The 14,808-nt window shown below is 38.9% G+C and overlaps 1 protein-coding gene across 2 annotated transcripts in view; it reads right to left on the reverse strand.

Annotated features, from left to right (window-relative positions):
- Positions 1-210: 210 nt before the first annotated feature.
- CTDSPL (CTD small phosphatase like) overlaps positions 211-14,808 on the reverse strand; it is a 120,089-nt gene continuing 105,491 nt past the window's right edge. For both annotated transcript variants that reach the window (XM_048837468.2, XM_048837467.2), the window contains 3 exons: positions 8,761-8,853; positions 6,795-6,980; positions 211-4,773 (listed from right to left, as the gene is read on the reverse strand). In XM_048837468.2, coding sequence (XP_048693425.1) covers positions 4,648-4,773; positions 6,795-6,980; positions 8,761-8,853 — 405 coding nt within the window. In that variant the 3' untranslated portion in view covers positions 211-4,647. The remainder of the gene's footprint in view (positions 4,774-6,794; positions 6,981-8,760; positions 8,854-14,808) is intronic.

Below are 14,808 nucleotides of genomic sequence, written 5' to 3' on the forward strand. Positions count from 1 at the left end.
TCAGCAGAGTTCATCAGCTCTTGTCTGCACAAGCAGGTGCCAGGGTATTCCGTAAGAACTACAATATATGCTTTAAAAAAAAAAAAAAAAAGGAGGGGGGGATGATTCTACCCATCTACAGAGGAACCACACACAGAGGAAATAAAGACCCTGACAGTGGCAATAAGAGGACAGAATTTTTCTCAGAGAAGTATTACATGCACAAGTATCTAAATTGTTAAAAACTTTTATTTGTGACAGTAAAGAAACCATTCAATATCTGATTGACAACACTTCTCTCCCCTCAAAACACTCACACTGTATATGTAGTGTTTCTCAAGTATTGCTGGATTGTTCATTGCATTAAAGTGTAAACAGCTCCATTATTAGACAAACAAGCAATATGTCCATTGCTTACTCCTCTTAATTTCCCAGAAGAGTTTCAACAAAAAGCCAGACAGCTGGATTTTTACAATAAAATATGAACAGAAAACAAACAGCTCTTTTTGCATAGTTATCCTATAGAATTTCAAGCCATTCCCCAACCCAAGTCTTACCTGCCCTCCTCACCACACAAAGGCATACATCACAGCATCTTTGAAATCAGAGCCACAAACATTTTTTTTCTTTTACAATAGGGCTGTGCGGTTCTGTGTTTTATTAGTAAAAAAATTCTGTAAAACATAGGATCGTGTGTTTTTGTAAATTATATTGCTACAGACTTTTTACATTGAAATTTCAAAGCAGCAACCCCAGTACAAGCGAGTGTAATTTAGGTATTTTATTGTCCCCCCCAACCACTCTAATCAAAATCATGCCGTGATAAAGTGACTGAACACACTGATAACCAAGCTCTTCAGGTGACAGGTTTCTTCCATGTATAACTTCACTGGTTTTTAAAAAGGAATTAAAGGGAAAAACAAGAAACAGTTTTTGTTTTTTTCCAAAGCTACCTAAATGAATACAGTAGTATTGTACATTTGCTAAAATCTTCCATTCAAAACTTCCGGGTGTTTAACAAATACTCTGCGCACAGCCCTAGTTTACAGATGGCAATTTAATCATAACATTTTAGTTGAATTTCAAGAATTTATGGCACTCTGCCTTACATTTTAAATTAAAAAAAATATATATATATATATTATATATATCCCTATGCAGGGAAATAACCTTTTTTTAACCCAACACAGAAAGGACAACGGAACTTTGGGTAGCATTTCTTTAGCTGAACTGAATGATCCACTGGGAAAGACTTTTTAATAGTTTTGCGATAATATCTGGGAATTATAATTGAAAGACAAGGTTTCTAACAGTCTTGGTGACCCACATGCAGCACTTTTAAATATGGAAGAACTTTGGGAAATAATTTGATTTTCTGTTTTGATTTTCAAAATCTCATTTAATTAAAGTAAAACCAAAATAATCATATTGCAATTTTTACAAACATTCTACTTCTTTTTCTGGCATTATGTTGAGATCTATATTGCTTTGTTAAAATCTAGGTGCTTCAAATATATAGTTATATATAAACTAAAAGAGCTTATAAAAATCTGGATTTTTTAAGTGTGGGAAAATAAAGTGCAAAAAGGTATATATGATAGTTGCTCACATACTGTAAAAAATCCAAACACTTAGGAAACCCAAAACTTGATCTTAAACAACCACCCCATTTGAGGTCAGAAGAAATCGGGTATTATCCAAAAATATTCTCACATTCTAGAGTGAAACTTACCATGATTAGAACTAAAACAAAAATCATATATAAAATGCACTTACAATATTAGCATGGATCAGAAATGTTACTATGTTATACCCCTGATTTTGTCATTTTTTGAGCGCTGCGTGTTATTTTGTATGCTTTATCAGTTGAAATTATAAAGCCAATTTTTTCTGGAACTCTGTGGATTACAAAAGCCCAAAACAGCATTAAAACTGTACAGAAACAACACAAAGACAGTGATTGTACAGTATTAGTTGTTAAAATGGTTTCAGATGTGGGAACAGAAGTTCAGTTGTCCATTACATGTTGATTTCAAAACAATACAGGTCACTTTAATATCAACATTCATTCACAGACATTTAAGGCAACTGGGTTCATGAAATCACTGCTTTTATAAGTGTGAACAGCTGATGACTTGGTTTGTCTTATGTACAACAGATCACAACTGTCTAAATGGTAATGTCTCATGAAGGGGTTATTCACTGTCTAATTGGTAAGACTGTTTGGTCTAATACTTGTGTGAAAATCTTTGAACTTTTTTCAGCCATTCTCATCACACCTGCACAATAAACTACAACCTGAATATTTCCCTGCAGACTGTATCTGAGGCACAGAGGTCACAAATACAGTTAAAAATACTGCTCAGAGAACAACTTTTTGGCAGTTTACGGTTTCATTACTCAGTATTCAAACACAAAACTAAAGATCTTAGATTGAACGCAAATGTAATGGACTAACCAGAATCCGTATGTCCTTTTAAACCATCTAGATTTGTTTTTTTTTAATTGTCAGGATTTAGTTCTGGCACAGAAACATACAGTACTAAGGTAATGACAACTGGTAAGAGAACAAAAGAGTGCCTTAAATGTCATGGTACTGCTTAGAACACCCTCACTGAGAAACACTGTGAGCACAGTGCAAAGCTGCACTGCAAGGAGACAAGTCCTCTCTCAGTCTTATACTGCCCCTGTGATAATCTATTCCATGACTGTGTAGGCTGGCCCACCCTTTTAGGAATGAATTTATTAAGCTGCTTAGTAAATGTTTTAGCCAAGGATGACAATCTAGGTCAGCTTCTTGTAATTCCTATTGGTCAAACCTGTAAAAAAGGCAACTTGTATCTACCCTGTGACATTTGACAGTAGGCTAATTAAAGCACCAAATTATTAGTTTAACTTTGTTTGATGCCTGCCAATAATGGCTAATTTGTATGATTAGATTTCTACTGGTGTAAAAATGGTTAAAAGGTGACCTGGGAAAGGAAAAAAAGGGCTGTGCCTTTTTGCTTCAAAAGGCTTAAAAACAACAGTTACACGTGTTTTTAGCATCAGAAATTCAGGTCTTGTCTACCCTGGATGAAGAACTAGTGTAATTATGACATCACAAATGAATGAAAGCCAAGTGAACTGAGAAGACAGGATTTTTAGTAGATTTTTATATTGTTTTTAATATTCTAAGTTAACACCTATTTAACTCCAAAGCCTAAAGAGTACGTTAGAGAAAGGAATTCTGAGTTAAACGCACCTCCAGCAGGGGTGATATGGCTCCCAATCTACACCTGAGACTCTCAGCAAGTGTTCAGCAAAAACCAGGAAAGTTCAGTTAACATTCCTGACATTTCTAAGGAAAAACACAAACAGGAAAAAAAAAGCCCCCACTTTAAAATAAATTGGGCTCATACCTCCATTTTGCTTCTTTACGGTGCATAAAGCAGCAAAAGGCATTTTTCAAAGTCCTTTGCAGGTCACCTTTAACTGAGTATGTGGGATGTCATATATCACAAGTTTACTACATAAGGGTGGGGTATATCACCTGCATTTCATTTATTGCCCAAATTTGCAGCTTACAGCAAATGTTTTTGTAGCGCAGGCACAGTGGCAAAGAACAGTATAACAGCCGATGGTCAGCTCCATTTGGTGAGTATACAGTAGCAATGATTAAGAGAAAAAAATACTCTTAACAGCTCAGCACACATCCAGCTTACCCAGATGGGTTTTTGTAAGAATGTAGATCAATAAATAGATTCTCCCTCCTTCCCCCCCAATAGAATGGGTTTCTCATTATGATGTTTTAAAAAATTGGAGAGGCATGGCAGTTGTGCGCAAGCAGAGATAACAGAACTTGATCCATCTAGCACAAAAGGTGCTTGAGATCTATTTCCCACCATATTTTCCCAATTCTATCATACCCTAATACCCAAACTGCAGATATGTTCAAACGGTGTCCAAAATGAGTAAGACCATAGTGACACAAACCTGTAACCGAAATCACCCCTCCCCAAACTCCTAAACCTTCTGAGCATGACAAAATGTAATGAATACAACTTAACATCACCATGGAGACAGGACCCCAGCGTATTTGTTTCAACTTTTTCCTTTGTTACCATATATTACAGTGCTCTATAAAAAATCCTTTTTCCTTTTTAAAGCGTTTAGACAATACAAGACTAAAAGATGTCTGGAAATACACCTTATACAAAATGAACTTTTATCTTAAAATAACATTCAAAAAGGCACTTCATTCTGTAAGAAAAAAACTTCAGAGTCAGGTCAACTGCTCTAAGCAGAGGGGGGGAACTGTCTGCATAGTGGGAGGGGGCAGAAATTTGACCGCTGAAATACGACAAGCTTCTTTTTTTGGCATGTTTTAAGAAAAGCTGATCCAGTAAAATATGTCCACTTACGAAAGTCATTAAAAGAGTCCCATTTAAAATAGCTTCTTTTTTTCTTTTTTAAAAAAAGTAGTCGGAACATGTGACCTTAGGGTGTCAGGCTTCTGAAGGCTCACTAGCATCACTCATGATTGTCCTTCGTGTACAATGTAACAGGAAGATCAAGAGTAGCACGTCTGACAGGAGCAGCCTCCTCAAAGCTTAGTTTGAAAGAGCTGAGAGATGGAGAAAGAGTCTGTAGCAACTGACATCAACCAGAAGCAGTCAGATTTAAGGGCTACCTGTTGCAAAGTTTGTGAAGCATACTGTAAACTTCTTCCTCTCTGCTTAGTCCTTCAAAGAAAGGAATAAGATCTAGCAGCTCTGTGTCTGTCATGTCATCAAACCAGGATTGCACAGGCACCTGAAACAGAGGAAGAGAAAAATAGAAGAGACTTTGCTACATCAAGAACACATGCACAATTTCCATCTACCTCAGAACCTTAGCTTACAGCACCTACTGGCAGGCATCCTACCGGCAGCTAATGACCATGATAAAGAAAAGTTACTCACCTGTAACTGAGGTTCAAGTACATTGCCAGTTCAGACCCACATCCTTAAGATATACTTGCACACCCACATCAAGACTGGAAGCTCTGGAAAGCTAACTGCAGACTCTTTCCAGATGTGGAATGTTCCAAGCAAGGTTACATGAGGCACGGCACATCTCCCCTTCAATGTCTTCTGCCTCCTTAGAATCCAGAATAGCCTGAAGTAGGGTGCAGACTATGACTCTACACCGATAATCTAGTTGGAGAAACTCCAATTACAGGTGAGTCTCTTTTCTTTCTCCTTAGAGTACTGTCAATACAGATGCCTATGCACAGAGCAAGAAACCCTCACGGAAGTGTAACTGAGGAGGAAATATTTGAACAATGAATACCCAACTGCTCTGTACTGTACATCAGATTTTGAGGCAAGGTTCAGAGAATAATGCTTCATAAAGGAGTAGAGTGGCTCTAAGGAAGAATATTGTGTATATTCACTATGGGATCTTACTGAAGTAAAGCATTAGAGTCTGTTTTGGATCTAGTTTCATTCTGTGGTCCTCCAGGGACTGGAACTGCCACTAGCTTTTAGCGCTTTTCCACACAGGATTTAATAACGCAGATAACTTCTTAGCAATGGATTTTATAACATCCAAAAGTGGTCTGGAGCTTGCTTTGATTTTTAACCTTCAGCATGGATTAGATTTGTGGCTCCTGATCCTTGCACGCAGAGCTGGTAAAATGAGGTAAACTGAAGCCTTATGTGGCACTAAACAGGTAAGGTCTCTCACTCAAGCATCCAAGGCATCAGGATTTGAGGGCCTGAGTTCAGAAATTCCATGTTTTAAGAAGCTTTCCTTAAACCTTCACTTTTTACCATATCAGCTAAAAGCTACACTAACTCTAACAACTGACAGTAAAATAATCCTCAAAAACAAAGAAAATGCCTGATGGGCAACTTAATGTTTCAAGGGAACTAGAGGGAGTCCTAGCTTGCTAGGTGACTAGCAAGAGAAGTGTATGCGTGTATATTGAGAGTGGTGGTTGATGGAGAGGTCTCTGTTTGTGTAACCCCCGAGTGCAAAAGCTTTCCAATGGGTTCCAGGCTTCATGTGGATTGCACATCCCAAAAGCAAGGATCTCTACTCTCAATCGCCAAAGGGAAATATGAAGAAATTCCTTGAGTGAGAAATATCTGTATTACTGGCATTTATACTACCACCAAAATCCACCCTCTTCCCTTCGCTTTATTTCTAAAGCTGGATAAGCTGGTTGACTAGTATTCCTAATCACAGAATGACCCGTAACAGAAATTCTAATTAGCAGATAAGGAAAGGAGGGAAGGAAGCAGCATCAGGTCTGCCAATTCTCCTCAAATATAATCTTAATTCACAATAAAGGAAAATCTATAAATAAAAAAACACAGACAGGTATTCAACTTGTGCCAGTAAAAATAGTTATTAGCTTGTCTATTAAAATAACTTCACCCATGTGAAACAAAGTCAGAGTACCCATTAAAAAAATAAAAATCGTTTTGAGGGTTTTGGGTGAATATCCCCTCTTCTACCAGCCTGTATAAGGAGTGGTTATAAAGACATCACACTGTTTGGTGTTTTTCTGCACAATTAGCAGTTTCTTCAGAAGATGCCCAAAGCTAAAAATTGAAGGAGAGCTAGGCATGAGAAAGATGAATTGGCAGAGTAGCGCGGAGAAGCTTGGCCTATATCTAACTTCGTAATAGCTAGCACTAGAACCTGATCTTCTACTTAACATTTCAGAGGATGACGATGCTGTTGACACTAGTTAACACTTTAAAAGTAAATCTGAGTACTTAATATTGTTTGAATGTGGAAACCAGACCACGGAAGAGAGGAAGTTATTCCTTGGGACTACTTACTGCATTTTCAGGATGGAAGATGTAAGACGCAGGAGAGTTATCCACTATAATAACTTTACTCAGCTCTCTTCCCAGTCGACTCAGATCCTTCACATAATTTCCTCTGTGGAAAACACAGGATTCTCTGAAGAGTCTTGCCCTGAACACACCCCAGCGATCCAACAAGTCTGCTACTGGATCCGCATACTTAAAGACAGAAGTTAATATGATTCAGAAGTTTAAAAAACGGAAATTGCACGTCTGCAGGTACAGCAATGTTTCCTAGAACTAAATATTAAGGACAAATAAAAAGGACAATTATAGAAAGAACTACAATCTGCTTTGCTTCAGCTTTTTCTCCTTAATATTAATTTATGTGCTAGCAAAGCTAAAATTATTACTAAATGGGTAACAGGACTGCAGTACAGTTATCTTTCAGAAAGAAAATAACTTGCATTGTAAAGCTTGCTATGATTTACTAATTATCTTAACACATCTCAACATGGGCTCTTTACATTTGTCCTTTAAGTCCTAGAAGCTTATGAGTTCAGAGATCTCACTTAACACGACTGTAAAAAGCATGAAAAAGTAATGGTAAACCTAGAGCACAAGATGCCACTTCTGCAGCTACTCGTACCAAATTCAATTCCATGTACCTGTGAAGTCAAGGGTAATGGAGGAGGCATCTGACTCAGCCTAATTCATGATGTGCCTTTGTCAATAATGCATGTTGACTTTTGATGTCAGCAAGGGATCTGAAGATCCCCAAAACATGCACACTCCAATCGTGAGAGGACAGGCAAAAATATCTAATACAAATATCCATTTGTAACATTCTGTGTTGGCATTATTCAAAGGAAAGGAGTGCTACATATCACACCTCAAAGATAATGTAAGTACCATAGCACATGATGGCATGAATTTTGACTCAAGAATTGATAGTAATAGCCCAAGAGGGTGGGCCGGGAGAGACACCTAGATAGGAAACCAGATTGTAAGAGCAGATATGCTCGACAATTATATACAAAAATTCTTTGAAAGATATGATTGATCATTTGATGGGACTTTTCTAAATTGAACAGCAAGCAAAATAGATCTTGCTATCAATAAACCTTTCCTTTTATTGAGGCTTTTTCAATAGAAAAAGTGCAAATCCCCTGCTTTGGGATTTAGAACTTGACTGGACACAATATTGGTAAACACACAATCCTGCGCTCACAAGGAGATGAACTAGATGATTTAACAGGTCTTTCCCATCTCTAGAGTCTACGGAAAGCCACAAAAAGATTAGAATTTAACTTGCTTTACTAAACTTAAGATATTTAAATAAAATGAATTAAAAGTTACCAATCAACTGATTTCACTTCAAAATCAAAACCACAAAGACAAATCCACCGAAAATATTGCAGAACTAAAGCTGCACTGTCCACTACAAAACTACCTACATAAGATGCTATTTCACCAAAGCTAAAAGGGCACAAAATATTGCATTTCAGATGCTAAATATATCAAGCTTTACGAACAGCATTCAATAGTCTCAACCAAAATTATAATTGCACATCCACATCTCAGACATCTGTGTCCTATGTTTTTGCACCAAAGTACTTTCTGAACTATTGGCTGATTTCATAGCTTAGATATAGCACACCTTATTTCACGCCCAGCTTTAATATACTGCTTCATGTAGTACACTATTTGTTCTAATTTCCCACTATAACCATGGTAACTTGTAAGCCTTTCATATTGGCATCATGAGCAATGCATGGAGGCTACATTATGAGACAAGCCCATATGTGATATTGTTACCATGGAAACACTTACCCACACACTAGCAGACAAAGTACACACTGTCAGGCAAAGAAGCAGAAAAGGGGAAAAATTAACATCATACCGAGTGAGGAAAACAATCATCCACAGAAAACCCAACCAAAATGTCCACTAACCAGCATTAAAAATATTAAAGAGAAGGAAGAGACAAACGACAAACCTTGGCTAGACTAGCTGTGAAGAGTACACACTCAAAGAGCTCTCCCATCCTCTGGAGAAACTCATCCACATGTGGTCGTTTCAATACATAAACCTGAAATGACAATAACTGTTTAGGTCAAATGAGGCTTAAACCAAAAAGGCTGGAGTTAGCCTAAAATTGGTAGGTAGGACTAATATGTGACACAGGAGGCTCAGATGAAGGAAAAGGCTGGTAAACAAAGCATAGTATTAAATAATGAAATATTTGAACATATGTACTTGATAGCCCCATGCTGACTGCACACTGGTAGTACTGTGTCCTGCTGGAAAGATACATTCTTAAAATTGAAAAGACAGACAGACATGCAATGGGGCATCAAAGCAATAAAAACTGCGACCCACATTTTTAAAGGTATTTAGACATTGTTAGGCTCAGTGTTGCCATGCCTAACTAATTTAGGAGACTAAATTTAGGAGACTAAATCCCATTTTCAAAAGAGATCTAGACACTCAGGAGCCAAAATCCCATTGACAGTTAATTAGATTTAGGTTCCTAAGTGCCTAAATCCTTTTTGAAAATGAGATCTAGGCTCCTAAATCAGTTAGGCATTGCTAACGGATCATAGCAACTCCTGAATACCTTTAAAAATCTGGGCCTGAGAGCCTTTAAGTAGCATGACTCTTTGATGCTTATGTTTCTTCAATTCTTGAACAGTATGAGGGGAAACAACATCTGAGGGAAAGTTTTATCCTGTGTTGGGAGGAGTTTTGAAATGTATTGACTACTTCCTTTTCTTCTGTAAATAAAATACTTCTCTTCAATTTTTGTTTCTGGATGTCAGATAACATACTCTATTGCTGATTTTTATTGATTTTCCAAACCCATTAATAAAATACAAGCTTCCACCTCTTCAATGGAAAAATGAGTTTCCAGTATATATTTTGAATTGTACTGAGCATGTAAAATTTCTTCAGTTGAGGCTTTGTCATAAATACAGTAAATCTTCTGGGTTTTCCTCCTTTCAGGCAGCAGTAGCTCCAGCAAAGGAGCCATGCTGCCATTTTGCAGCAAGAACAAGTTGTTTATTGCAATTGATACAGCTACTAAAAATATTTGTTAAGCACCAACAATGTGCTTAGTGTTCATATAAGATACCAAGATAAAGACAGTCCCTATCCAGGAAGCTTACAATTGGGTAAAAACAATAAACTGGGGGGATGGGAAGGGGTGTGTCTGTGTTAAATGGTTACTTTAAAAAATTATGTTATTTATCTTGCTTGATAGCATTTGATAAAGGTTCTTGATAGAACTAAATTAGGAATTCCTACTTTTGCATTTAAGAGAATTTCAGCATTGTAGATTTCTTGCTAAAGCCTGGTAAATTAAATAGGTTTCTCTATCATAAGGTAAAACACGCAAAACTGAACTTGTTTAATGCCTTGTATGTTATTTAAGGGAGTTTTACTGGCTAACATATTATTTTCATTAGGTTAACAGTGATATTAAAAGGCAAAAGTGCAGTGAGCCCATACATATACACAGTGAAAGAGAAAGTTATGGAAACACCAGTTTGAACTTAATAATGTAAAAATTAAATGCAGTAAGGGAAGAGAAGGGACACTGCATGTTCAGGGCTTAAACATTACCCGATTTATATTAAAAGAATGTACATGCAAAGCACTATAATCTAAAGGCCAAAGCGGTCAGATCAAAATGCTATGTACTTTCCACTCTGGGTAGTCATGTGACAAGCTACATGGACCTCAAAACCAGTCTTCTGGATTAGATTATTCTTATTAAATCAGAACTAAACTTTACTTTTGCCACTGGAGCTGACTCTCAGTACATTCATACTTGGAAGGGGAGGACAATATGTAGCCTGGTTTTCATTTTGATTCCCTATTTTTTAATATTATTGTGGCAAGCACCTGATCCTACTTAATCAAATAACTCTAACTTCAGGAACTAAGTTTACAATAGATTATATTAGGAACAGGTTTATTTAATTGCTGCTCTCTTTTCCCAGAGAACTGCACTATAGTTTCTTGGATTTCAATAAGACTGTGGCAAATAATTCTCTCTCCCCTTTTAAGATAACCGTTAGTCTTTCATTAAAAGCTGGACTCACTGAGAGATACTTTGACGACTAGGGTTTACCTTCCAAATGCAACTTTTACAACACATAGTAATAGAAAACAGCAAGGCACATTACTCATCAACTGTTTGTAAACATTCAAGTTCTAAATTCTTTAGCTTTATATCCTCCTCCCGCCACACTTAGGTACATATAAACTGTGGGTGCTTGCAATATAAAATGTTCTCCCATGTACCAAGGCAGCCATATCCAACCTACAGTAAAACCATTTCTTGATTACAAACTCACTGATGAAGATTGGTTGACATAGAAATACAGTTTGAAATCAGTTCCTTTATGTTTCCTTTGCAGAGCTTCTGTGGCAGCCAGCAGGTAGTTGACCTGAACTGGAACTAGGCAGCCTCACATTATGACATGGTACTCCAGGCCTTCTCATGCCTCCCTAGTTCAGTTTCTTCTCTTTTATGCTACCTGGGCACCTGCCACTAGATTTTCGCCTCATCACTAATTCAGATGCCTTGTTGTGTATGCCAGTTCTTAGTACATGCTACAGAACCACTTCCAATTTCTGGATAAAGCCTAACCATTTCCTGCTTGCGAGCGCACGCACGCACGCACACTTCCTCCAACAGTGCCTCAATGTTTTTCTAAACAAGGTTTCTGAGCGCTTGGTGGGGGCAGGGGGAAGTGAGAGGGAGGCGTTCCCCACAGAAGTTGCTTTCTGAAAAGTTATCACCAGGTGTAAAGGTGAACAGGTGTCTGTTTTTTGACCGGAATACCCGGTCGAAAAGGGACCCTGGCGGCTCTGGTCAGCACCGGTCCAGTCAGCAGTGCTGCAGGACTAAGGCAGGCTAGTCCCTACCTGTCCTGGTACTGCGCTGCACTCCGGAAGTGACCAGCAGGTTCAGCTCCTAGGCGGAGGGGCCCATGGGGTTCTGCACGCTGCCCCTGCCCTGAGCACCAGTTCCCAGCCAACGGGAGCTGGTGAGGGGTGTGTGTGCGTGCCTGCGGAAGGCAAGAGCAGCGTATGGAGCCTCCTGCCCCCCTGCCTACTAGCGTTGGACTTGCTGGCCGCTTCTCTGGCGCATGCAACACAGTGTCAGGACAGGCAGGCAGCCTGCCTTTAGCCTCAATGACCAGGAGCCACCCGAGGTAAGCCTACGCCCCAACCCCGAGCCCCAACCCCCTTCCACAGGCCTGAGCCCCTCCAAACCTGAGCGCCCTCCTGCACCCCAAAGCCTTCATCCCCGGCCCCATCCCAGAGGCCCACACCCCCAGGCCAGAACCCTCACCTCCTCCTGCACCCCAATCCCATGCCTCAACCCGCAGCCCCCTCCCGCACGCTGAATCCCTCAGCCCCACCCCAGAACCCGCACCCCCAGCCAGAGTCCTCACCCCCTCCTACACCCTAAGCCCTTGCCCTAGCTCACTGAAAGTGAGTGACGGTGAGGACAGCGAGTCACCGAGGGAGGGGGAATGTAGTGAGCGGGGGCGGGGCCTCAGGGACAGTGCATGGCTAGGGTGTTCAGTTTTGTGTCGTTAGAAAGTTGGCAACCCTACAAGGTGTTGGTAGCAACTGCAAGTGTGTTGATAATGCTGAACTACAAAATCCCTTGATCTACTTTACATGAACCTTTTCTCCATTTGACAGTGCAGTTCTTTTCTCCTCTGCCTCCTTACATTCTCATTTACTGTATTATTTTCTTTGCTTCATTAGTTACTGGACTTGAATCTCAATGCTGCATGCTTATTTGTGGCTTGGCTTTTTTCTGTTATATGATGTCTTCAGTTCAAGTCTCTAGACTGACTGACTCCTGGCTTTTCTCTCAGCTTTACATACTGTCTTCAGGGCAGGAACCCCCCACCCCTTTTTTTTTTTCATATCTGTACTTCTTGGGATGCATGCTTTGCTAATTACCGCTCTATTCTAGTAACAGTTTAAAGGAATATCATCGCTTTTTATTAACCTTCTCTTGGACATTAACATTTAAATGGTATTTTCCGGCTTTAGGCAAGGTCTTACAATACTGCATATATTTGTCAGTTTTTAGTTTAGAACTGTTATAAGTGGCATCACCCAAATTAAGTGCAACTGTTTTAGAAAACTTATCTGTAAATATACTCTGTGTCATATGAAAGTGTCAGTTTTGGAGAATAAAGTATTTGTACACAGAACAGCAAGCTTTAGTGTAATGTTAGAAATAGGACCATATAGTTGGTTTTTAAAATATCAGTTTTAGAATTTTAGAATCTTTATGCAATAGCAGAACAGTCTGACCAAGACAACCCAAGCACCTGTAATCTTCATTTGACCGCGTATGCACTTCCTATTAACAGAAAGGAGGGGAAATAATGTGGATTCTTGAGTCTTCACATATCTGGTTCGTTTGTCGTGGTTGCCTCCCAGTGCAAGTAATCAAGAATAGGCCAATTAGATTGCACACAGCCTATCCTGGATTACTTGAACCAGGTCACAGCCTTTTCCAGGAGAATAATTGAGGAACTTGGTCCTTTATGAAGAGAAAGTTTGTATTTAAATTTGTTCCCCACTGAAAAAAAATAATCACATACAATATTCTAAATAAACTTCATAAACATTTCTCTTATTTTCATTGGCTAAAAATAATTTTTTCCTTATTAATATACTGTTAAAACACTGAACAACCAATAGCAGTGTTCACTACAAAGTATGGCAACTTTAGATCAAAGTCCTAGTAAGGAACAAGAACTCAGTCCAAAACCACGCCAAATCAAACTGTTGCTGGCTGCCTTTTCTGCTCCTAATCATTCAAGTGTAAGACATGAATCAAGTTAGGTAAGGCAACCTGGATAATAGACCAAGAACTACCTAAACTAAGGATCCTTATACTCATCATATGGGGGGATTGGAGCGGAGTCAGTGTCAATAATCTCTTCTATAGAGACGATATAAAGCAAGTTATCAAAAGCTACCATACAATATTGTCAAGTGCACGGAACATTCCAAAGAACAACTCCAAACTTCTGAGTCACTTCATTTAAAATGTTATCCACCTTTTAGTAGCCAAATGAGTGTACCCTACTGATGCTCTTGGGAACTAGAATTAAAACTTTCTAATGCATGGCTTCTCAACCTCGGTGTCACAACCACCTGGCCCTTCCCATGCTCTTAAACGGGAAACGAGTTCCAGGGAGAGATGGTCCTGGTATGGAAAATGTCAAAGTTGCAGTATGGAAAAGGTTGAGAAACAATGATTTATTGTATTGAGTGGGCCCACCTCAAGCCTTGATAAACCTCCTCAAAACAAACTTCATGAATTGTAACAAATGTGTTTCATTGATCTTGATTTCTGATGAACAATTTGGTAGGGAACACGATTACTTTGATTGACTCTCTCAATTGGAGGGACAGAAATTTTGGTGACTAGAAACTAGTGAAAAGGACCATGCTATTATCTAGCCAGTACAGCATCTGCTTGGACTGGAGTGGTCCTCCTAGGTATTTGTTCCCATAAACATGCTATGGGATGTGCCACTGACAGGATAATTAAGCTCTTAGTGTGTCACTTGGAGATTACAATGTAAAGAGAATAACAGCTTACTAGATGTGTTATATTGCTATACTTTCCAAGAGAATTCAAGGTATTTCATAGCCAAATGCACATTCATAAATTTTATACTGATATTTAAAGAAAATCAGAAAGAGTTAACTTGTTGTATTTAAAAAGACATGAAATGTGTTTCAGATAGGACACTTCAGAAAATTACAGAGCAGCACAAAAATGCAACTTTGGGTATGTCTACACTGCAATTAAACACCCGTAGCTGGCCCGTGACAGCTAACTTGGGATATAAAATTGCAATGCAGATGCTTAGGCTTGGGCCCAAGCTCTGGGACCCTCTGTGTATGTTTAAACTGAAATTAATAACTCTCAAATGGCCCCTGCCAGCTGACTCGGGCTTGCTGGGCTTGGGCTAAGAGGCTGTTTCAT

The sequence above is a fragment of the Caretta caretta genome, chromosome 2, assembly GCF_965140235.1.
Source record: "Caretta caretta isolate rCarCar2 chromosome 2, rCarCar1.hap1, whole genome shotgun sequence".
NCBI classification, from domain to species: domain Eukaryota; kingdom Metazoa; phylum Chordata; order Testudines; family Cheloniidae; genus Caretta; species Caretta caretta.